This window comes from Pogona vitticeps, chromosome 2 (genome assembly GCF_051106095.1).
Source record: "Pogona vitticeps strain Pit_001003342236 chromosome 2, PviZW2.1, whole genome shotgun sequence".
NCBI lineage: Eukaryota > Metazoa > Chordata > Lepidosauria > Squamata > Agamidae > Pogona > Pogona vitticeps.
This window is the reverse complement of record NC_135784.1, coordinates 147,844,843-147,867,976: the sequence shown is the minus strand read 5'-3', so window position 1 is coordinate 147,867,976 and position 23,134 is coordinate 147,844,843. Positions and strand designations below refer to the sequence as shown.

The window sequence follows — 23,134 nt, the reverse complement described above, 5'->3', positions numbered from 1 at the left end:
ACTCTCCTGGAGCCGGCTGATGGTTTTGCAGGGACTTTTCGGAAACGGCTGTTCAAACCTCGTTTAAAAAAAAAAATACAGTGTACATTTTCAGGGCTGCTTACACTCACCCTTAATTATTTTAAGACCCTATGCAAACTTCCTCATCTTGACGCTACTTGAGATTTTTCGGAAATTGGGCATCGCTTATCATTAGAATCATTAGGGATTGTCGCCCTCCAAATAGTTACAAAACGTTTCACCTTTTCATGTCATTGACTGTTTAATTAAGGGACAATTTAAAACAAAGGAAGAGGCAGTTCCAACGAAGATCACCTTTACTGGCAGAAAGAAGGCTTGATCATCAGAAGCAGAGACAGAAATTGCCGTCAGCAAGATTTCCTCTCTCGTGTGTGTGTGTGTGTGTGTGTGTGTGTGTGTGTGTGTGTGTGTGTGTGTGTGTGTGTGTGTGTGTGTGTGTGTGTGTGTGTGTGTGTGTGTGTGTGTGTGTGTGTGTGTGTGTGTGTGTGTGTGTGTGTGTGTCGGGGGGGGAGAGTGGGTAACCGACGAGCGAAAGTTCGGAGGCGGAGTCAGGCTGTACAGACAATACACCTTTATGGGCCGGCCCGCCTACCCCGAGCGAGCAGGGCAAATCGCCCCGTGTTATGAAACGGCCAACGGACACGAATTCTCGCCGCGTGCCTGCTTGCAAAGCCCGGGGTGGGGTGGAGGGGCCCATCTCGCTCGGCATCCCCTGCGATTCCTGAGCACAAGGCCCCCCACGAGGCCCCCTCTGCCCAGCTCCTCCTTTGCAATTTCAGAGAGAGTTATGATCCTCCACGAGCCCTTCCCTCCCAGAAGAAGAAAGCTCCGCCGGGTGGTTCCGTCCTCACTTCCTCGAGCATCAAAGGCAACCGAGCCTCCCGAGAGGAACCCTCGATGGACTACTCAGGGGATGTAACTACATTACCCAGGAGTCAACGCGCGGGTCGTAGAGAGGACGTCTGCGCACTAAGACCGTCGGATCCAAGTTTGGAGCTTTTAGCTGCCAGTCCTGGCCCATCATGTAGGTGCAGCAGAGCCTTCCTTACCATTGCAATAGCGGAGCAAGCCCACTTTGCAAGCCGCTTTGCAAGCCGTGCAATTGCAGCGCCTTCCTCTGCAAGGAGATCTGCTGCAGGAAGTGAGAAAAACTCCAGCTGCATGAAGAGTGAGCGGCTGCAGTTTGCATCTTTGTTGCAAAACTAGCTACAGAAGAGAGAAGGCAAAGTCTTTTGTGTTCCCCTCCCCCATCAAAGCAGAGGGGAAAAATGTCTCAGCAGAGAGGTAAGGCTCCCGATGTGTGTGTTCCTTGCAGATATGCAAAGAGTCGCTCGTGCATTTGGAATTGCACGCGTGCATGCATGCATATTTTCGGGATGCAATTGCATTTTGAAGTTGCAGGTTCTGAATAGTTCTCAGTTGCATTTCCTGTTTAGTGTGTGCTCTTTCCCCCCCCCTTGCAGGCGCACACTCGCGCGCGCGCGCGCGCGCACACACACACACACACACAGACACACACGCACACTCAGTTCCTGTAAGGCAGGGCTTCTAGTTCAGCTGTGCATTGACGTTATTTGCATTCTTCTGCTGGGATTACTGAGCTCTTTTTGCCTTTTGCACAGTCAGGACAGATAAAGGGTGTTGGAGAGCTTATGCATGAGCTGGCCGTGCACGTCTCTTTTTTTTTGTCCCCGCAAAAAATAAAAACCACACACACAAAAAGAAACGAAGGCCAGCTGCCGACGAATCTGCAGTAGCCTACAATGCAGCCTGCAAAATTTTAAATCAAACTCTTGTGTCTCTCTCTGTGTGTGGTTTTTGTTTTAAAGAAAAGTCTTTGGAGGAAATGGAAGGCGAAACTTGAGTGGCGTGACCAAGAATTAAATATATGCCTCTGTTTCTATGGGAAAGTATTGTTCTGGTGCCAGTGCTGAGCTCATTTTCCACAGACTCGACTCGCCCCCCCCGCCCTTCTCCGTCGCAAGCCGTGTGTGTGTGTGTGGTTTGAGGACTAGATTTGAGAAAGTTACGCAAGGCAGCCGTGCATTTTCTTGTGCCGGAACTTGGAGCTCTTCGCTTTTGATGCGTGTACGTGGGAATCGCAGGAGGTCTGTCCCTCTCTCTTCAAATAAAGGATTACAGAGAGTTCTCTCTTCTCAGTCTGTGAATAGGTTTCAAGGCTGGCAAACGTGGGAGGGATGATGATTTGACACGGAATCAAACGAAGCGTGCCTTGCCGTGTCCCATTCAAACTTTTCGCGAGGCGTGCTCCAAGGAGGAACGCGTATAGTAGCCAAGGCCGGTCGTGTGTGTGTGTGTATGTGTGTGCGCATTTAAATGGGAAGGCGAGCCAGTTGCGGACCGTTTTCCTGGCTTGTGTTTTTTTGCGTTGCAAATGCACACTCTTGCAGGATGCGACTTAGAGGCTGCTGGGAGGAGGGACACGGTAGCGGTAGCAGTGGAGAAGTTTGGGCATCTGCCCTGTGGGGGAGCCACTTGTAGGAGTTCGTCAGTGAGCAAGGGTAGGTGTTAATTAATCCATTTATTATTGTTTTATTTTGCACGTCGCGGCTACGACAGACCTAGGAGACGTTAAAGGACGGGGGCTGAGGAAGCCCGAGCCTCCCTTGTCTCTCTCCCCCCCACGCGCGCCAACCTCTCCCCGCCCCTCCCTCACAGTTGCACTTTGTGGCCATTGAGTTGCATAATTTATTCCCCATTTGCTGCAGTCGTTGCTCTCGGCCAAGTGGAGGCTTTATTGGAAGCTCCCGGCAGCAGGAAGAGTCCGGCCGCTTCTGCCAAGCCTGAGAAAGGGATGCCTGCACAGGATGTGGCCCTCGCTGGGGGCTTGCTCGTCCAACATGTCCTGCTCAAGTTAGCAGCCAAGAAAGGGAATCAATCTTTTGAAGCCTGGGGGAGGATGGAAGCGGGATTCTTCCACCCGTCCAAACTCTTGCGGAAACTGAGGAGAACTGAGAGCAGAGGCGCGGGGGGGGGGGAATAGACCCTTTGCCTATGACTGGATGTGCCTAAATTAAAGGGTAAAGGCAGCCATTTGTGCAGAATAGATTTTACTTTGACTTTCGGTGCCTCTTCATTCCAACCAAATACGCCCTGGAAAAGATTGCCCAAGATGTCCTTGTCTTTCCTTTCCTTGCAGCCCTTTTCCACCTTGCTGGCTTTCAGTTCTCCCATCTTTTTATATAACAGAGTGTCTTTTTTGAAAAATACTGTTTTCAGCACCCAGTAGTACTTCCCAGGGACACTGCTGGCAGGGCATTTCCCAAATCTATAAAAGAGGTCATGAATTTTTTTTATCTCCTGTTGACCAAAATGGCGGCATTTAGCTGCCTAGAGTGGTCGCAATGACCGGGTAGGTGGGGTATGTATGTATGTATGTATGTATGTATGTATGTATGTATGTATGTATGTATGTATGTATGTATGTATGTATAAATAAATAAATAAATAAATAAATAAATAAATAAATAAATAAATAAATAAATAAATAAATAAAATTCTCCCCCCCCCCCCTTTTCTTTTTGAAAGTGGGAACGGTTAGTCAAGTCCACTGGTTCCCAGCGTCGGGGAACCCAGGTCTTCTTGGACTGCAACTCTCGGAAACTTCGGTCAGCACAGCTGGTGGCGAAGGCTTCTGGGAGTTGCAGTCCAAGAACGCCTGGGTTAACGCAAAGTTGGGAACCGCTGGCCTAGGTCTCTGTGTGGAAGAATTAATTATAAAAGTGGGAGCAGTAGGGTTTGCTTATAGTAAACTCTTCTGTTGTCTCAGTCCTATCAAGTCTGATTTTAAATCAGGATGGATTTGATTTATATCAGGATTTAAATCTAAAAATTTGAGGGTTTTTAAAAAAAGAATTTATTTTTTTAAATTTTAATTGTGATTTAAATAAATTTGATTTATAAAAAACCGTCTCTTATGAGAAGCAGCCTTACTATTTCTAGACCATGACTGAAACCGCCATCCCTGTTTGCTTTTAAGTATCCTGAGCCTTCTGGGTACATGAACATGCCTCATGGATCAGCTTATTCCCTGTGGCTTTTCACAGGGCTGTACCTTCCTATTATGAAGGATACTTGGCTGCAGCACAGATATACACGGCATAATGTGGATGTGTCTGCATAGTAAGCCACTTGTAAAGTGCCTTACCATGTGCAGCAGTTTGCTTGCAGAAGCACTTTGAGGTGGTGTTCACCTAGCAGGGTAGCCAGTTTCTTTCTGCAGATGACAGCACACTGCCCCTTTGTTGCCTCCACCCAGCCTCCAGTCCAGTCACTTGGTCTCCCAGTGCAACAGCGGCTAGTTTTCTGCAGATCAGACCTCTGTTATGTGGGCTGGACTGATTAAAGTTGTGGCCCACTCTCTTTCAGTAGCTTCCTCACAATACATATATATGTTACTGCAAAGTACCTGACGGTACTCAAGGCAGCCATGGATATCACACATAGCCAATAATAAAAATCTTAGAACTGAAGAACTAGAAGGGATCCTATGGATCATCCAGTCCAGCCCCTGTCAAGGAGGCCCGGTGGGGGATCGAACTCCCAACTTCTGGCTCTGCAGCCAGAGGCCTAAACCACTCAGCTATGCAGCAGTTGAAACTAAGATAATTTAAGTCAGGTGACTGAGCAAGTAGACATGTTTTATTTGCTTGAAATATTAATTAAGAATCTCTCTCTCTCTCTCTCTCTCTCTCTCGTAAGTATCCTGGAAACACTATGTGGCTACTATTTCTTTCATTTTCCTCTGTTTTTCCTATTTAGTTGGTTAGTGTTGTTGTTGTTGTTGTTTTTCTATATTTTAAAACCTAACATTCCAGAAAACATTGGATGGATAATGCCAGGGGCATCTGCCAATCTTTACCGTATTTTATTCCTCCCCTGTTTGTCACTGGTTTTCCTTTTGAAAAACAGTGGGTAATATAGACAGCGTTTGGGGAAAATCAAACATTGCTATTTTTTCCATATTTCTCTACACCCTCATTTAAAAAATAAAAATAAGTAATACTACTCTCTTCCTTTCTTGCCTTCTTGAAGGTCCACTAGAAATATGAGGGGAGGTTGAGAGTGTCCGAGAGCCTCCGGTCCTTGCTGTGTCCCCATTTTCCTCATTTGAACAAATGCTTTGTATTTCTTTGTGTCCTGTTTTTCAAAAATTACATGGCAGGAGAGAGGAAGGCAGGAATGATTGTAGACAGAATTCCAGAGTCTCTCCCCATCCCTTGCTGATGTTTAATTTTAGTAATGCTTTTGTTCTAGTCAGTTCTGCCACTTGTTTTATGGTGTTGTTCTGCAGCTCTATGTGAGACCCCAGGCCAGGGCCAGGAAGCTTTCATAGGAGTGCCACCGCTCCCTACTTGTGCTAAGGAGACTTAGACATCCCCCCCTGTCTTCTCCTCCTAGGAAAGAGAATAAAACGGTGGATACCCAGGAGTTAGAGGATATTAAGAACAGAAAGGGACAGAGACATCAGGGAGTAGACACACACGACCTGGTCGTAGGAGTGAAGGGGTTAAACGTGGCAATCCAAACGGGAAGATTTGGCAGGAAAAGGGGAATGGTTGGTAGAGGCGGGAATGGGCGATATAAGAGGGTCAAGAGATCCCGGGTGATTGGGAAAAGGTTTGGGTCCAGGATCCCTGGACGGGAAAATGAGAACAAGTGAAGGTTCCCCATGAAGAGGCGGCAAGGCAGAGGCGACAAGGTCAACGACCACGTCCTTCTTATTGGGGAGAGACGGAGGCAAAGGAGTGGAGCCGTCGCATAAGGGAAGAACGAGAGGTGGTGGCGAGGGAGCTTGAGGCCAAAAAAATCATGACATCTTGCAGAACTCCAGAAGATGGGTTTCTTCCCGGACCGTGGCTGGCCAGTTTGGGAGAAGGATCACCACTCTGGGGATGGACCGGGGATGAGGAAACCTTACCGTTTCTAGCGTTGGAAGAAGAAGAACAAGAATAGCCCGCACCAGAGAAGGTTTTATCTGGATCGTGGGACTTTGAGGAGTTAAATCCGTTTGTAACCAATGTCTGGACATCCTTGCGCCCACGGTTAGGGCAGCAAGTGCAGTTAGAGACTTTACATCGGTGGTTCTTAACCTTTGTTACTCTGATGTTTTTGAACTGCAACTCCCAGAAACCCCAGCCAGCCCAGTTGGTGGTGAAGGCTTCTGGGAGTTGCAGTCCAAAACTCCTGAGTAACCCAAGATTAAGAACCAGTGCTTTACATGATGAGGTTAGTATTTCTAAAAGAGACAATTTAGACATTAATTGGACCTTTAACTGGGAAAACTTATGAGATGAGACATCAACTATTGCATAGCCATGTCTGAAAGAGCGCACATTGTGTTCTGGAACTGCTGTCTTGAGCTAGTTTAACACCCTTGAGCTTTCTGTGCATCATATCTTCTGAATGGAGCTGAGTGCAGGAGTTGCATTAGTTCGAATATCACATGAATACTATCCAAATCATTGGGTGTTACGATCCAAAACATCTGAAGGGCTGAAAGGTTCTCCACCTCTCTTTTGGAGGTTCAGTGGTCAACTTGGGTCAGAAGAAATCTTATTTTGTACAGTACCCTTCTGTATGCATGTATTTGAGGATAGCTGGAAGGGATTGCCTAGAGAGAATGTGTGTGTGAATTGTTCCTTATATTGTGATCCTAAGCACATTTACTTAAAGAAATTTATGAAAATCATTGGGCTGATTTCAAGTAAACATACAAGACAGTCGGGTGTCAGATTGCAAGACTTCCGCTAAGTAACCATGCTAGTTCTGTGGGCTACTCTGTGCCTTGCACATTGATAGAGAACAACTATAGCTGATGTGTTTAATTGGAATTTACAGTCTATACAAAACACATTACCTAGATGGCTTTTTGCTGTACAGTATTTTAACTCCATTGCTGTTGAACCTCCTTGATTTTTCCTAAAAGCCTTGTTGGAACTGCTATGGTTCAAGATGGAATTCTGTATTTGTCGGCTTCTTTTGAACTACTGTACCGATAACTAAGAATATTGGTGCTTTCCTTGCTGAAAGAATTGATTTTATAATTCTTTGGAATTTGTTGAAGATAAATTGTTGGGGGGGGGAGGCACATTTGCAAGGTTTTTGGTGTATTTTAATAGATAAAATGCATGCATAAATGTACATATGTTTTGAAAGTGCAACTATATAAAAATGAACGGTATAGTGTGAGGGTCCGACTTTTGACTCCATATTCAGTTCAGAGAAATCAGTAGATTTTTGTTGCTTCAAAACAGGTGAAAGATTTATTGGTGCATTTAACAATAAACAAGTGTCTGTAACATGATTGTGAGTCTTTTCTCCTTCTGCCAACGGGTCCAGAAGGGGCTTCCAATCGTCAATCAGGAACAGGTTACCATAACTATTATCCCATGGCCCTGGTAAATTGGTGGGGATCCAGTCTCTCATGGTCTGCCCTCTCGAACCTTCCAGTAAGGGCACGGTCTCGTCGTCCCGATCGCCTTTCCACAGGGCTCATCTCCCGGAGCCTTGATCCTCCCAGGGTCCTCCCTGTAACTCTTCCTCATCTCTCTTATTCTCCAATCCAACCTTTCTCTCCTTGCTCTTTTTCTCTTCTCTCAATCTCCTCCTCCACTCTCGAGCCTCGGCTTCTCCCCAATAAGAGGGTCTGGGGGGGATCTCCCTTCTCCTTTTGTAATCCGCCCCCTCCTTAGGCACTCTCAGTTTCTCCCATAATCCTGTCCAGGGATCCTCCATCCACACCCATTCCCACCTGGGCGGTAACTGCTCTTCTTTCCTCTCTACCTCCCCTTTCCTCTTGTTCCTGCCTCAAATGCCACCCTCTTTTTCCTTTCATTTCCCTCCTTTTCCTCCTGAACCTCTCTCATCCTTACTCTCTGTATCTCTTCGGTCAGCTCCACTATTTCTGTCCCTTGCAGAGCTTCTGCCTGTAGGCTCTGGTGCTGGCTAGGGTCTCGCCTCCTTATCCTTGTTATGGGGGAGGGATGGCTCTCCAGCGAGTGGGGCATCCCTCTCACCTTCTGTCTCACATAGAGTTGAAAAATATGCACAAACGCATACTAAGTGGGGAAAAACGGATGCAGAAATGTGTGTATTAGGAAGCTGTACTGTATTATGAAAAATGTGTCCAACTTTCCACGCAGGAAATTGATGGCAACACAGATAATACTTCTGTAGTATTGAGGGTTTTTTTTTTAAATTTTACTTTAGCATTCTTTTGTGTTTGGAGAAGTTGGAAGTGACCTTTTTTGGTTTCTTTTTGCATGTGATCTTGATCATGGAGTGATCGTAGTTCAATATGAGTTATTATTTAGAGATCAGGTGAAAAGAGGATACATTTTAAAGTAATACTTTCTGTTGTTTAACCAAATGATAATTATTTCTGGCTGCTTCTTGCAGATCAGCACTTGACTAAAATTAGTGATTCATCATTATTTTCAGATAAAGAAGCACAACAGAAGCGGTTTGTAGTGCAGTGATCGTTTCTAGTTGTAACTGTTGATGTTGTACAGATTCCTTTTCTAGAACATCCCCAAAACTTTCAGGAGTGGTCATTAATGATGACCGGCCATTGGAACTAGAAGGGTCTGTTATATAGACATTGTCCTTAGTGCATCCCAGCTATAGCATAAAGGGCAGAAGCTCCAGACAAAGTTCTTTTACTAATTAAAAGACATCCTTATTCTACAACTCTAAATATATCAGTGAATGTCCATATTAGTTTACTTTTGCAGTTCCATTCTGGATTTGAAATTCAAATTTTGAAACAAACTAGAAGAAAATTAAGTAGAGACTCAGAGTGCTATGTGCTTTGATATATAGTCATGGGATTTTTCACCATTTATGTAGTAGTTTGAACTTTGAATGAAATGAGTACTCAGTAGCTTTAGCAATCCTCCCATGTTTTGTTATCTTACCCTGATGGGGAGCCCCTCTGGAGGGATTTCCCAGAGTAGCAAGTAGGGATAAATGTTGAACTTTGTTCTCTTCACCTCTTCTTACAGATTTCCTGCATGAAAAATTGAGTTTGAAAGTCTTGTGCTGCTTGTGCCTTATGCATTTTCTGCCAAAGGAGTTTTGTGTCTGTTTTGTTCCTCTTGTCCCTTTCAGGCTTTCAAACTGGTAGGCTTCAAATGGCTGTGTTAGCCAGCTTTGTAGGAGATGATGTGCTGGTAAATTTTAGGGTTGCCTGCTGGTTGGTTTCATATGATTTGTGTTAATCAGTGTAAGAACCTGAAATTGAGAAGAGGTGCTGTTAAGCAATCCTGTTGAGAATGGTATCAATTTCTGTGCAGCATCTAAGGAAATATATGCAATTTGTTTCTCTCTCTCTCTCTCCCTCTCTCTCTCTCTGTGTGTGTGTGTGTGTGTGTGTGTGTGTGTGTGTGTGTGTGTGTGTGTGTGAAGAAATTGAGAATATTTTACTGCCCAGGAAATGGAGGAAGGGTCAAAAAAGCCAAAAACCCATAGAAAGCTGGGGACCAGGAAGCACTATATTCACAATCCTGTTTGTGTATTTGCCCTCCTTTTGCTTTGTGTTGTCCTTCTGCTATCATTAGTAACTAGTCTCTTGACTCATACATCTCTTAATAATAATAACAACAATGACAGGGTGGATAAAATCAATGATTTTAAAATCAAATTGATTTAAATTGTGGTTTAGATTATAATTTTTTTCTAATTTATGGTAAATTGTGCAATTAGATCATTAAATCAGTTTGATTTAAATAAAATCCACCCTGTGAATGAATGAATGAATGAATGTGTGCTATGAAATCCATTCAGAATTTCCAAGATATGGAGTACTCAGAAGTGGTTTTCCATTCCCTTCTTCTGTGGCTGTTCTAGGATTGTGCAGCTTCTCCAAGTCTACTTCTCCTCCCAGGAGGGGAAACAGCCTCCTAAACTCTAGCTCCATGGTGTGATAGCCAACTCAGTGAGCTATCCAGCCAACTAAATCCTAGTGCTAATCTTGATGTATCATTCTTGATGTAGAATAATAATGTGCCATCAAGTTAATTCTGACTTTTGGAGACCCTTGGATTTCCTACATATAGACTACTCTGAAATGGTTTTCCTTTCTCTGGAGAACTTTTGAGATTGTGCAGTTTGCCAAAGGCTGCCCAGCTGGTTGTTCTCTCAGGAGGCACAGTGGGGAATTGAACTTCCATCCTCTGGCTCGGCAACCAGATAACTCACTGAGACGTCCAACCAGCACAGTTAGATTAGACCCATTGAGTTAAGTGCTGAGCAATGAGTCTACACGCAGGTAAATTCCAATGATTCAGCAGGTCTACTACACTAGTTGAGACTTCCAGTTGGATTCAGGCTAATAGTTGTGGTGACTCTCAAATAGGTGCTTTTGGTATCTGTTTATCTAGGTGGAATGGATTGGTTTCATTTTGTATAACCCAAGGATGTGGATTAGCTCCTTAACCACATCAGATCATCTATGAGCATACTTTATTAGTACCCTTCTGGTCGATTAAGGTGGATTTAGGATTTGTGGAATCTCAGTTGCTTGGCCTACCAACTGGGTGTAAAATTGTAGCTCAAGCATGCAATAATATGCTAAGAATTAGAGAATAGGGTACCTGTGATGTGGTACAAGCTCAGCTTTGATCAGCAGTAGAGTAATGTGGAACACAAGTCCTTTTCACACAAAAATCTGCTCATTTTTTCTCCTAAGAATTCTTTTTCAGCATCACAATTTAGGAGAGCTAGACCTTTTCCTTGTGGCTATTGTTAGATGACTGAAAGTCAGAAAATCTTGCAAGTGTTCCCACAGCACCCTGAGATCTACTGATAGACACTTAGCCATTCCAGATGTTTTGTACTTGTGATTTCTTGCCCTTGGCCATGCTATTTGGTGCTTTGAGAATTGAATTCAAAACATCTACATGATGTGATAATTTTTGGGGGGTTATATTTACTTGTTGTTTTTGTGTCTGTAAGCTGCCTAGAGTGGTCGCAAGACCAGATAGGTGGGATATAAGTTAAATAAATAAATAAATAAATAAATAAATAAATAAATAAATAAATAAATAAATAAATAAATAAATACAGAGCCAAAAATGTCATCGCTCCCCCCCCCCACTTTAAGACACCAACATAATGTCAGCACAGGATTATGCATATGTAAACATTGGCATTAATTTGTGTATTCCTATAATATCTGTGTTGCTAGTTGGAAACAGCTGTCAAAACCAATACAGTTTTGGGGAACTATAAGACCGAGCACTTGAAAACCAAGCAACTGTTGCTGTCGTTGCTAATGGTGATTTACAGAAAAAGGAAAATCCATTTATTGCTTATTAAATTTTAGCTTCTCACTTACATGTGTTTAGTTAGTAACCTGAGCTAATGTGTTTAACCCTCTGTAGGTTTACTGTGGATGATTACTGAAGATTTTTGTATGTTTGTTACTGCCTTAAATCCTTTGTATCAAAGCAGAACCTTAAGGAACTTGAGTGCTTTAAAATAAGCTTTACTAAAGAAATTTGATCAAAGCCCAGCTTTTTTTAAAATATGGTGGTGAGTACAGAGAAGGAAAGTGTAAATAACACGTTGCATTTAAAGCAGTAGTTCCGAAGATCGGGCCCCCAGACGTTCTTGCACTACGACTCTCAGAAATTCTGGCCAGCACAGTTAGTGGTGGAGGTTTCTGGAAGTTGTAGTTGAAGGACATCTGAGGTCCCAAGGCTGAGAGCCACAGGTTTGAAGAGAGGTTAGAGCCATTGTGGTGTCCTAAGACAGAGGGTCAGTCCTGGGTTCATATCCCTGCTGGGCAGCAGAAAATCACTTAGAGGTGGGAAGGAATGTAAGTCAATCCTTAAACCTCTCACATACCTCAAAAACCTGATTAGGGTTGCTGTACATCAGTAATGAGTTGAAGGCATATATCAGGCAGAGCCAAAAGGGCTGATGTAGTACAAAGGTTGCATTCCATAGTTTATATTTAATCACTGCCTTCTGTTCGTGCTTGATGGAAATATTATGTAAATACAGTGATGCAAACCACATCGCAGTGGCCTTCTTCAGAGTAAATGTTGGCAAAGTTGATAAAGGGTGTGCTTAGAGATGTCGTCTTATGTCTCTCTCAGTTTCAGCTAGTATGTAACCAAGGCAGAAGCACACTTATGTAATAGCTGGTTTTCCTACTTGGTATAAATTGAGCATTTCTTGTTATTACCATCTTCTCCATTGCAGATGTTCGGCTTTGTTAGACCTGGTAAAGCGAGTGAATGGTGAAAGTCGGATTAGCTAACAGAGTGAATTGCATCATAATTTAAATTACTATTTAGAAAGACTTGGTTTCATCAAAAGATTTTTTTTCTCCCCGAAAAACCTCCCAAACCCCCATACTCTTGCTTCTTATAACCCGAATACTCATTTTTGCAATGCATATTTTAGTCCACCTCCCTGCCCAGTTTGACTCCCACCTCCAGTAATCTACCCATGGATATTTCTGGTGTCTAAAAGTATGCCCTTTCAGAGGAAGAGAGAAGGGCTTGACTTGCCCACAGGAAGTTGTAGAGGAGTTACAGCAAGCTAGACTGGTCAGTTAAAAAAATCCACGCCACTCAAGTAAACTATTGAAAACAATCCTGGATGTTTTAGTAAGACTTTCAGGAATTTCCAACCTTGTATCATATTTAGAGGAAACAGACATTCCAGGAATAAGTTCTGTTTTAGCTGGAAAATAGGGCTGATCAGACCTGTTCTGTTTCCATGTATTGCAAATGTATACCTTTGAAAAAGCAAATCCATTTAGAAAGATCAACTTGAATGATCTATATGAAAGCCACTAACATTGAGGCCATAATCTAAGAACTTCTGCACCTTATATACAAAAATTGGTTAAAACTACTGGCTGAAGGGACGTGGTGGCGCTGCGGGCTAAACCTCAGAAGCCTGTGCTGCAGGGTCAGAAGACGAAGCAGTCGTAAGATTGAATCCACGCGACGGAGTGAGCGCCCGTCGCTTGTCCCAGCTCCCGCCAACCTAGCGGTTCGAAAGCATGCAAATGCAAGTAAATAAATAGGTACCACTTCGGTGGGAAGGTAACAGCATTCCGTGTCTAAGTCGCACTGGCCATGTGACCACGGAAGATTGTCTTCAGACAAACGCTGGCTCTATGGCTTGGAAACGGGGATGAGCATCGCCCCCTAGAGTCGAACATGACTAGACAAAAATTGTCAAGGGGAACCTTTACCTTTACCTTACTGGCTGACAGTAATGAAATTAGAATTATAAATCCCAATTCTGTAATGAGATTTTTGAGCTATAACATTTTTGAAATCAAATCTGTTATTTTGGAAATTAAATCTGTTAATTAAACAAAAAACACTTCAGCAATAAAGTATTTTGAAACTGTTTTCAATTTTTTTTAAAAACCACCCTAATATTATTGTTCAAGTTGCTGATTTTTGTTCTTGAGGACCAATTTTCCATGTTAAATAGTCTTCAAATGGAGGTGTGTATAAGTGTCAGTGGTCAGAATCCTATTGGATATTTTTCCACCTAGAAGAGGAATTGCAGAGGTTGTCCCATCTAATTTTCAAGGTGATGGTACTAACCTATAAGGCCTTAAATGGTTTGAGACCTCAATATTTGGCTGAGCGCCTCTTTCCAGTTAGATCTGCCCGTCCTATAAGATCGTCACAGGCAGGGTGGCTGAGAGTTCTGACCGCCAGGAGAGGCCCGGAAGGCAACCACTAGAAATCGGGCCTTCTCAGTGGCAACGCCACAACTATGGAACTCTTTTCCGCCTGATGTCCACCTGACCCCTTCACTGGGCACATTCAAGAAGCTAGTATTTAGCAGGCTATTTAAGCAGGCCTTCCCTGAACAAACTACACCATGATACAATAGTGCTTGATATTATATCATCCATCACACCGCCATGCTTCTTGTCTTTTATACTGTATATTTATGCTTGTACAGCAACTGTAATTTATTGTATTGTATTTTTGTCCTCACTGCACTTTATAATAATCTGACTGGTCCCCCCATATGTATTGATATTGTATTATTTTGTTATTGTGTTGCTTGTCTATTTGTTGTAAACTGCCCAGAGTGACCCTGGCTGCCAGATAGGCAGTATATCAATCAATCAATCATTCAATCAATCAATCAATCAATCAATCAATCAATCAATCAATCAATCAATCAATCAAGTCAGTCAGTCAATCAAATAATTAAATAATTCAGAACACGGCCAAAGAGCCCGAAAAACCCAGAACAATCAATTAAATAATTAATTAATTGAGAAGATGCCAGTGGCGTCTTATATGTATTCCTGATCATTCACCTGGTACACATTGCCATCAATCAGCTGTGACAACTTTTGTGGTTCCTCTTGCATTTGCATGAATAGCTGCTGGGTAGCTCAGTGGTTTAGGTATCTGGCTGTGAAATCATAAGTCAAGAGTTTGATTCCCCACAGTGCCTCCCTGACAGGAGCTGTATTCAGTGATCCAGAGGGCCCCTTCCAGTTCTGCAGTTTTAAGGTTATGAAGAATCCAACAGAATTTTGGCCAACGTGTTTTGTGTGTGTGTGTGTGTGTGTGTGTGTGTGTGTGTGTGTGTGTGTGTGTGTGTGTGTGTGTGTCCGTGTCCTCATCAGTATAGCATTGTCTTATAGTATAGCATTCTGTCTGCAGGAGCTAGTATTTCCAAATCATGGTTTAAATCCAAAATTGGATATATATTTTTTGACAATTTGAATTGCGATTTAAATCAATTTAATTTTTAAAAACTCACCGATTTTTAGCCACCCTGTTTTTTAAAGAGTAAAAACAGAGGTTTTGTGCCTGCCCATGGACCTCCTTCCCTGCAGTGAAGGGGGCAGTGGGGCTGTGCAGGACCTCTGAAGCAGTCATTGCTTCAAAAGTGTGGCCTAGCTTTGAATTGAGACAGCTTTGCAGATCACAGGGTCTCTGCACCCGTCACAGGGCCACCTGTGCCATTCCTTACATATAAAGAACAAAATGATAGCTCTTGGTGTTTTTTTACCAGTTCACACAATTATATAGAATATTAAGGGTGAAGATGGGACGGCAGTTGCAGAATCATTTGCAAGTGAAAAGGACGCCCCACCTCCCCCCGAATAGCCTTAATGTGAACAAACTTATTATTTGGGTATTGAATGGGATCATCTGATCAGCTTCTCCAGTATTCCAGGGCTTGAAAGCTCACTTGTGAGAGGAGACGTGTGGCACTCTCCTAACATTGCTGGGAGTTGCTCCTTGGAAATGATATGCCGCATGCCTGTGATGCTGCACAGCTGCTTCATCAAACCACTGTGGCTTATCAACTGAGATCTCAATGGCTGCTGATTACAGCACCTTGGCCTTATGGAGAGCGGGCTGATTGCATTATGTTGGTTAGTTTTGTGGCAGGCTGTTTCAGTGTATATATTTAGGACTGCAGGCATAGTTGGCTGCTCTTCACGCACCTCTTTGGATTGCAATTGTCTCTGAAAGCAGTATTTCCAATGGGCAGAAAGTATTAGAAAGGCAGGATGGGTTCCACTGGGAAGTACAGGAAGGCCATAGTAGGGGAGGAGTCTCATGGTGCAGTGGTTAAATTGCAGTACTGCAGCCGAAACTCTGCGCACAACCTGAGTTCTATTCTAGAAAGCCATCTCAAGGATCAGTCAGCTTTCCATCATTCTGTGGTTGGTAAACTGAGTACCCAGCTTGTAAATTGAGTACCCAGTCTGAGGGCCTGTCTCCTTCAGACCCCTCAGCAAAATGATGGGGAGAATACCAGGACAATAGCACTCAAGATACAACACTAATTGGCACACTGAAATCCGGGTTTTTTTTGTAATGCACTTACATCAATGGAGAACAAAAAGGAAGACTATAGGCCAGTTGTCAGACAAAGAATAAATGGACAGTTGTTCCTTTGGCTAATACGAACCATGGTCTTGGTAGGATGGCTTTCTTAACTGAGCTCTAGTCATCCTAGAGTCGTCCTGGATCATCTCCCTTTGCCCCTCGGCATTACATGGCACTGTAGGTGAGTAGATTCACTGCTAACTTGATGGATAGTTTTTCAATGCATTTTTATTATGAGGCCTCATTTTAGTGGCAGCTCTTCAGTTATACTTCCCAGTTGTGTTCTGTGTAAGTGACCTGATGCTTATTGTCTCCATGGCTTGCACATGCTGGATGCTGGCTTTGCTGACTATCCTGGGTCTTATTCCCTGTTTCGATCAAAGCTACAAGGCCTTTATGGTGGGCTGCAGAGAAGGCAATGTATAAGCCTCTTAGGGCAGCATGAGGTCTGTCTGGATTCAGCAGCCTGCCACACTAGAGTGGTGATAGTTAGGAAGATACAGTGGTGGAGCAGTTGCTTCATCCAAAGTTCAGCTAGCTTGTTGCAGCCATGCTGGTGTGTATTTGAGAAAATTGACTATGTTAGCTGCAAGGCTGCAGTAGGATATGCTGCACAAACCTCGGGTGATGGCTGTGCAATCCTACTGGCAGGTCTCCTTCACTGCCAGCACAATAGAACTTCCATTGCATCTTCTCACCCATTAGTTCCTCTCCTGTGGAAAATAGGATGGCCACCTTAGCTACTGTATTTTTCTGTGTATAAGACGCTACTTTTTCCTAAAATCATTACACTAAAATTGGGGGTCATCTTATACATGGAAGTAAGCTGAGGAGAGAACAAAACGGCCTGTACCTTGCCTCTGCAAACAGGCTTCCTCCAATCACGAGCCTTATGGAACTAATGTCAGCTGATGCTGTACAAACCAATTGGAACACACCTCGTTGGAGGTGGAGCCTATAGGCAGCGCTCAGATTCAGGTCCAAGCGTTCTAAGCCCAGAGGCTGAATACTCAAAGCTAAGTTTAGATTTTTTAAATTTTGGGTTAGAAAAGTGGGGGTGTCTTTTGCATGGGGACGTCTTATACACAGAAAAATATAGTTTTTAGAAATCAGTTAGCTACCATTATAGTCCCAAGATGTGCTTCCCATACAGGAATGTCTCACTGTAGATGTAGTTTTTGAAAGGTAATCCTTTGCTTTCCTTTAGGGCACTGGTTCTTAACCTTGGGTTACTTAGGAGTTGTGGACTGCAACTCCCAGAAGCCTTCACCACCAACTGTGCTGGCTGGGGTTTCTGGGAGTTGCAGTTCAAAAACATCTGAGTAACAAAGGTTAAGAACCACTGCTTTAGGGAACTAAAGTATATACTTCTGGTCATTTTCGGGAGGAAAAAGCTGTTATGGCTGCTGGCCTATGGTATGAAAACACACCCTCCCCAAATCCATCTCATTGTCACCTCAACACCCACAACATTGTGAAGCACAAGAGAAGCCGACATTTGAACCACACAGTATTCTTTCTCTGGGACGAAGTCAAATCACACTCATCTGGTGCAGGAGTCATTTGTAGTAAGAACACTTATAAAATGAACTAAAATGCTACAGTTGCAACACAGAAGGAATGACGGTTCTTGTGAAGTTACAGTTGCAATGCAACTGAGCTATACCTTCATTTTTTAAAAAAAGGAACTATTGATGAAATAACTAGCTACTTACAGCTAGTTCTTTTTAGGCCTGTTCATCTGCACTCTTCATAATGTTCCCACTCATGGCTGCCTCCCTTGATTTAGAGCACATTTTCACTTTGAGACAGCAGAGCATATTGTGACTCCCCCCTTTTTAGAGCAGTAGCAGAGCCATAGAGATACTTAACAGTTTAAAATTGTGCACATTTTGAGAGGATGATATTTCAAGTCTTTTATGAGCAGCATGGGAAAGGGTTTTATAGTTGAATATGAAGCTTGAAGATCAGGGGATGAGAAAAAAAGAAAAGAAAACCCAACTTGAGATATTTATCACTCATTTTCTCTTAATGTAGAATAATCTAGCAATATACAGAGAAACCACTTGATTTTGAATTCATTTCGCCGCAGCCCAAATGGCTTTTAGGACTTGGCCTCTTGGGCATTAAGGGGAATTTACTGATGGCGATGGCCTGAAGAGCTCATCCTGGTCACCTTTTAGGGATGGAACTTGAAGGCACTGCTTGGCCATTGTTTCAGCCCTTCTTGGGGGAGCCAGTTCAGGAGGTGGTACTGAAGAGGTCTTGTTTGATACTCTTGCAGTTGTTCTGTGGGCTTCCCCCCCTCCCAAAGCCATTCCCAGTCTCAGTCTTGTCCACCATGCTATTTAACATCAACATGAAATGGAGAGGCTGTCCAGAGCTTTTGGCTTCAACACCAAGATGCTTCTGATCCTCCGCTCACTCTCTCCTTTCCATCCAGCTCCAAAGAGTTGGTGTTGTTTCTCAACTTCATGTCCATAGTGGACTGGATGAGGGTGAACAAATGGAAGCTTATCTCAAACAAGGTGGAGTTGTTTCTGGTTAGTCAAAAGGTAGATCAGGGAATAAGGATTCAGACTGTGCTAGACGGAGTTACACTTCCCCCTAAAAATTAAATATTACTTCTTGGGTGTTGTCAATTCATCTTTGAGCCTTTGATGCCCAGGTTGCAGACTTGGCTAGAAGTTAGATCTAGCATTACAGCAACATCCATTCCTTGAGATGACTGATCTGGTTATGGAAACACATGCCTTAGTTACATCCCATTTGGATTACTGTAATATGGGGACACCTTTGAACAGTGTTCAGAAACTTCTGTTGACCCAAAAGGCTGCAGCTAGATTGTTGACAGTTTTGTGATCTGTTCATAGTGGCGGTTTTGTTTAATAACTCACAGTGAAAAATATTCACTAGTTTTTTTGCATGCACCCAGTGACAAGGAAGTTCAGCAGAGAGGTCAGGTAGAGAACTTTGTATGGTAGCAACCTGAAGAACAACAGAAACTAGGGGAAAAATAGTCTGATGCAATTTTCAGACTGGCTATCTCAGAGTTCAGATGTTCAGATCATCTGAGGTGTTGTCTCAAGTGAATCATGACTTCAGAAACTTGGGCTTGAGAATCCATCCTGATCAGGGTGGATTGGATTTAAATCAATTTTAATCATAGTTTAAATTGAAACATCAGATATTTGGGATGATTGAGATTTTAAAAAATGATTTTAATTATGATTCAAATTAATTTTTACTTGAGTTTTATCCATCCTGTTGCAGATGTTTGATGATGACAAACGATGGCATTTCAAAAGCTGTCTCCAAAAACTCTAAAGAGCCAATCGTTCTCAGGCAATGTTCTTAATTAAACAAACACTTTTGGCTTTCCCTCTAGAGTTGTGGAGGTAGATTTACTGTTCCCAAATTTAGGAGCAGAAGTTTAGGGACAGGAATGCATGCCCCTGCGTTCGTCATGGCCAAACAGTGTGGACTTTTTCCTTAGCCTCAAGAGCTGTAGTAGACCTTGTCAGAGATTTGTTAATAAGTACCTGAAGGGGCTCTCATGAGTTAGCAGGTGACCCCTGCATATGCTAGTCACCCTCCCAGCCCTTGTGTGACCACGATTGATAAGAAGATTGCATAAAATTTGAAACATCCTTAAAAAAATCTAAAATGTCTCAAAAATGCCCTGTGATGGTATTAAAAAATGTCACTTATTACAACAGTAGAGTGGATTCATGCCTACTCTTTACATTTGTTTTGAGTGTGCTCTTGTTACCGAAAAAGGTAAATCATTACCTGACCTATAACTCTTTACTTTCAAGTACTGCCTAGTATTATATTTCATGCGTCTACAGAAGCATCATGAAAGATGATATAACATATCACCAGTCATATGGCACCTTTGTCTCCTTGTAATTACTTAAAAACAAGGCTAAAAGGGCTTCTCTTTTCCCTTCCCTTTAAAAAAAGTGTCCCTGGGACTTGGCTGACTACCTGTGGTCTTATTTTGGAAGACATGCAGCCACTGTCCAAAAGTTAGATTGGTGGGTATTCAGAATTCAACTTAGTGATGCTGACATTTCCCCTCATTCCAAGCTCAGGTCTTGCATTCTGTATTCTGCTGATTTGTTTTGTCTTTGAAGCATCACTACAGGGGTGTTGGATTGGGAAGTGGTTTTAAAAATCAACTGGCCACAATTCCTCTGAAGTGGGGGGAGGCGAGGAGGAAGAGGAATAAGATTTGTGGTCTTCCCTCTTCCTTTCAGTACTGCAAGAAAGAACAAGGATTTTATTTATTTATTTATTTATTTATTTATTTATCTATCTATCTATCTATCTATCTATCTATCTATCTATCTATCTATCTATCTATCTATCTATCTATCTATCTATCTATCTATCTATCTATCTATCTATCTATCTATCTATCTATCTATCTATCTATCTATCTATCTATCTATCTATCTATCTATCTATTTATTTATTTATTTGATTTATAACCCCACCTATCTGGCCCACCGGACCACTCTAGGCGGCTTCCAATATAAAATCAGACAATAAAAACATAGGCAAATACATAGTAATCAAACAACAACAACAGTAAAATAAAGAAGAAAAAGTAAGAGAGAAATCAAGAATTGGCTGGAGGGAAGGCCTGAATAAACAACCATGTTTTTAGTTGGGTTTTAAAGATGCCCAGCGTGGGGGCCATGCGAATCTCCGGAGGGAGATTGTTCCAGAGGTGAGGAGCCACTGCCGAGAAGGCCCGGTTTCGTGTCTTCTCCTTCCGGGCCTCTCTCAGCATCAGGCTCCTCAGCCTCACCTCCTGACTCGCACGGGTGATCCGGGTAGACCTTGGTGGGAGGAGGCGTTCCGCCAAATATCGAGGTCCTAAACCATTTAGGGCCTTATAAGTAAGCATTAAACCTTTGAAATTGACGCGGAAACAGATGGGCAGCCAGTGCAATGTGGCCAGCGTTGGAGAGATGTGTTGATATTTTCTCACTCCTGTAAGGAGTCTGGCCGCCGCATTCTGCACCACCTGAAGTTTCCACGTCAGCCTCAAAGGCAGCCCCACGTAGAGCGCATTACAGTGATCTAATTTTGAGATTACGAGCGCATGCACCAAGGTAGTGAGCACCCCCATGTCGAGATAGGGTCACAGCCGGGCAATCTGCCAGAGATGGAAAAAGGCGGTGCGGACTACCGACGCCACCTGGGTTTCCATGGTGAGCGTCGGGTCCAAATATATGCCCAGGCTGCGGACTCCACTCTTCGCAGCCAAGGTGGCCCCCCCAAAGGTGAGAGAGTCACCCAAGCCACCTACCACAGGGGCACCCACCCTCAGAACTTCCGTCTTATCCGGGTTCAGCCTCAGCCCATTCTCCTGCATCCATTGCAGTATGGCCCCCAGGCAGTGCTGAAGGGCAAGGACAGCATCACCTGCAGTTGGTGAAAAGGAAATGTAGAGCTGGGTGTCATCGGCATATTGATGACACGATGCTCCACACCCCCTGATGACCCCACCCAGCGGCCTCATATAGATATTAAACAGCATTGGGGAGATAATCGATCCCTGTGGAACCCCACAGTTGAGACTCCATGGGGCTGAGACACTCTCCCCAAGCTGTACTCTCTGGGTACAATCCCCCAAGAAGGAACGGAGCCAGGCGAGTGCCGAGCCACCAATTCCCAACTCGGACAGCCTCCCCAGGAGGAAACTGTGGTCGATGGTATTGCAGAGGACCAGCAGAGAGATTTTGCCCCTGTCAGCCTCCCTCAACAGGTCAGCGTACAGGGCGACCAATGCCGTCTCAGTACCGTGGCGCAGCCTGAAGCCCGACTGAAATGGATCCAGGGCATCCGTTTCGTCCAGGTGAGCCTGGAGCTGATCAGCCACCACCCTCTCGACCACTTTGTTCATGAAAGAAACATTGGCGACGGGCCTATAATTGCCAATTTCGTCCGCCACCAAACTAGGTTTCTTTCTTATGGGCCTAATGAGTGTCTCCTTGAGGGCAGATGGAAATCTACCCTCAAGGAAAGACTCATTTATTACAGTGGACCCTCTGCTTATGGAATTAATCTGTATTGGAATGGTGGCTGCAAGTCGAAAAGTCTGTAGGTCGAATCTCCATTGACCTACAATGCATTGAAAACCGATTAATCCCATAACTGCCAGTTTTTATTCTATTTTTGTTCCATTTTTGTTTTTTTCTGGTCTGTAAGTCGATTCTCCGGCTGCAAGTCGAATCTAAATTTTGCAGCCAGAGAAGTCTGTAACTTGAAAAGTCTGTAAGTCGAGCCGTCTGTAAGTCGAGGGTCCACTGTATTACTGTGGCTCATTCTGTTGTTATCGGCCTGGCTGCTTTGATTAGCCAGGCCGGGCAAGGGTCCAAGGAGGAGGTGGTGGCTCGACAGCGATCAAGCACCCTGGTGACAGAATCAGGCGTTACAGGCTGAAAAGAATTGAAAGTCACCGGGCAAGACGGAGCACTGGACATCTCTACTCGACTCACTGTATTTAAAAAAGGAGAGAGCTCCCGGCGGATGGCCTCCACTTTAGATTTTTAAAATGCTGCAAACTGGTCAGGGGAGGCCTATCACCTGAACCAGTTCCAGATAGGTTGCGCACTATACAGAATAACTCCACCTGCTGGATGGACACTTCGCTTATCCGGTTAGCGAAGTATGCTCGACTGGCAGCCTTTACCTTAGCCAGGTAAAGGTTAGTGGCGACCCTGACAGCTATCCAATTATAATCCGTCGGGTTCTTCCTCCACCTACGCTGTGGCCTTCTCCTATATCGCTTCATCGCTCGGAGCTCCTGATTAAACCAGGGCGCAGGCTGAGCTCTGAGCTGGAGAGGGTGTTTAGGCGCGATCGTGTCTATAGCCCTAGTGGCAGCGATAGAGCAGCTGCCAACCAGAGCCTCGACAGGAGGGCCAGCCACATCAGCCGTAACACCTCTCATGGCCTCCTGGAATCCAGCAGGATCCAGTAGCCTTCGAGGTCGGACCATAGAAATAGGTCCTTGGTCCCTGCAAGGGGGAAGTGCCACTGAGAGGTTACATTTTATTAGGTGGTGATCTGACCATGACAAGGGGACCGAAACAAGGTCAGTCACCACCAGACCACACTCGCTCCAATTGGTGGAAAAAAACAGGTCCAACGTATGGCCACCCACGTGGGTGGGGCCGATGACATTTTGGGACATGTTCAAGGAAGCCGTAGTTTCCAAGAACTCA

At 43.9% G+C, this 23,134-nt stretch overlaps 1 protein-coding gene across 2 annotated transcripts in view; it reads left to right on the top strand.

Annotated features, from left to right (window-relative positions):
- Positions 1–760: 760 nt before the first annotated feature.
- The window catches only part of MAP2K6 (mitogen-activated protein kinase kinase 6), a 104,513-nt gene continuing 82,139 nt past the window's right edge, over positions 761–23,134 (top strand). Inside the window, exon 1 of one of the 2 annotated variants that reach the window (XM_020791310.3) lies at positions 761–1,305. In XM_020791310.3, coding sequence (XP_020646969.1) covers positions 1,290–1,305 — 16 coding nt within the window. In that variant the 5' untranslated portion in view covers positions 761–1,289. Of the gene's footprint in view, positions 1,306–1,988; positions 2,544–23,134 lie in introns of those variants that run through there. The other variant, XM_020791309.3, reaches the window with a different exon arrangement.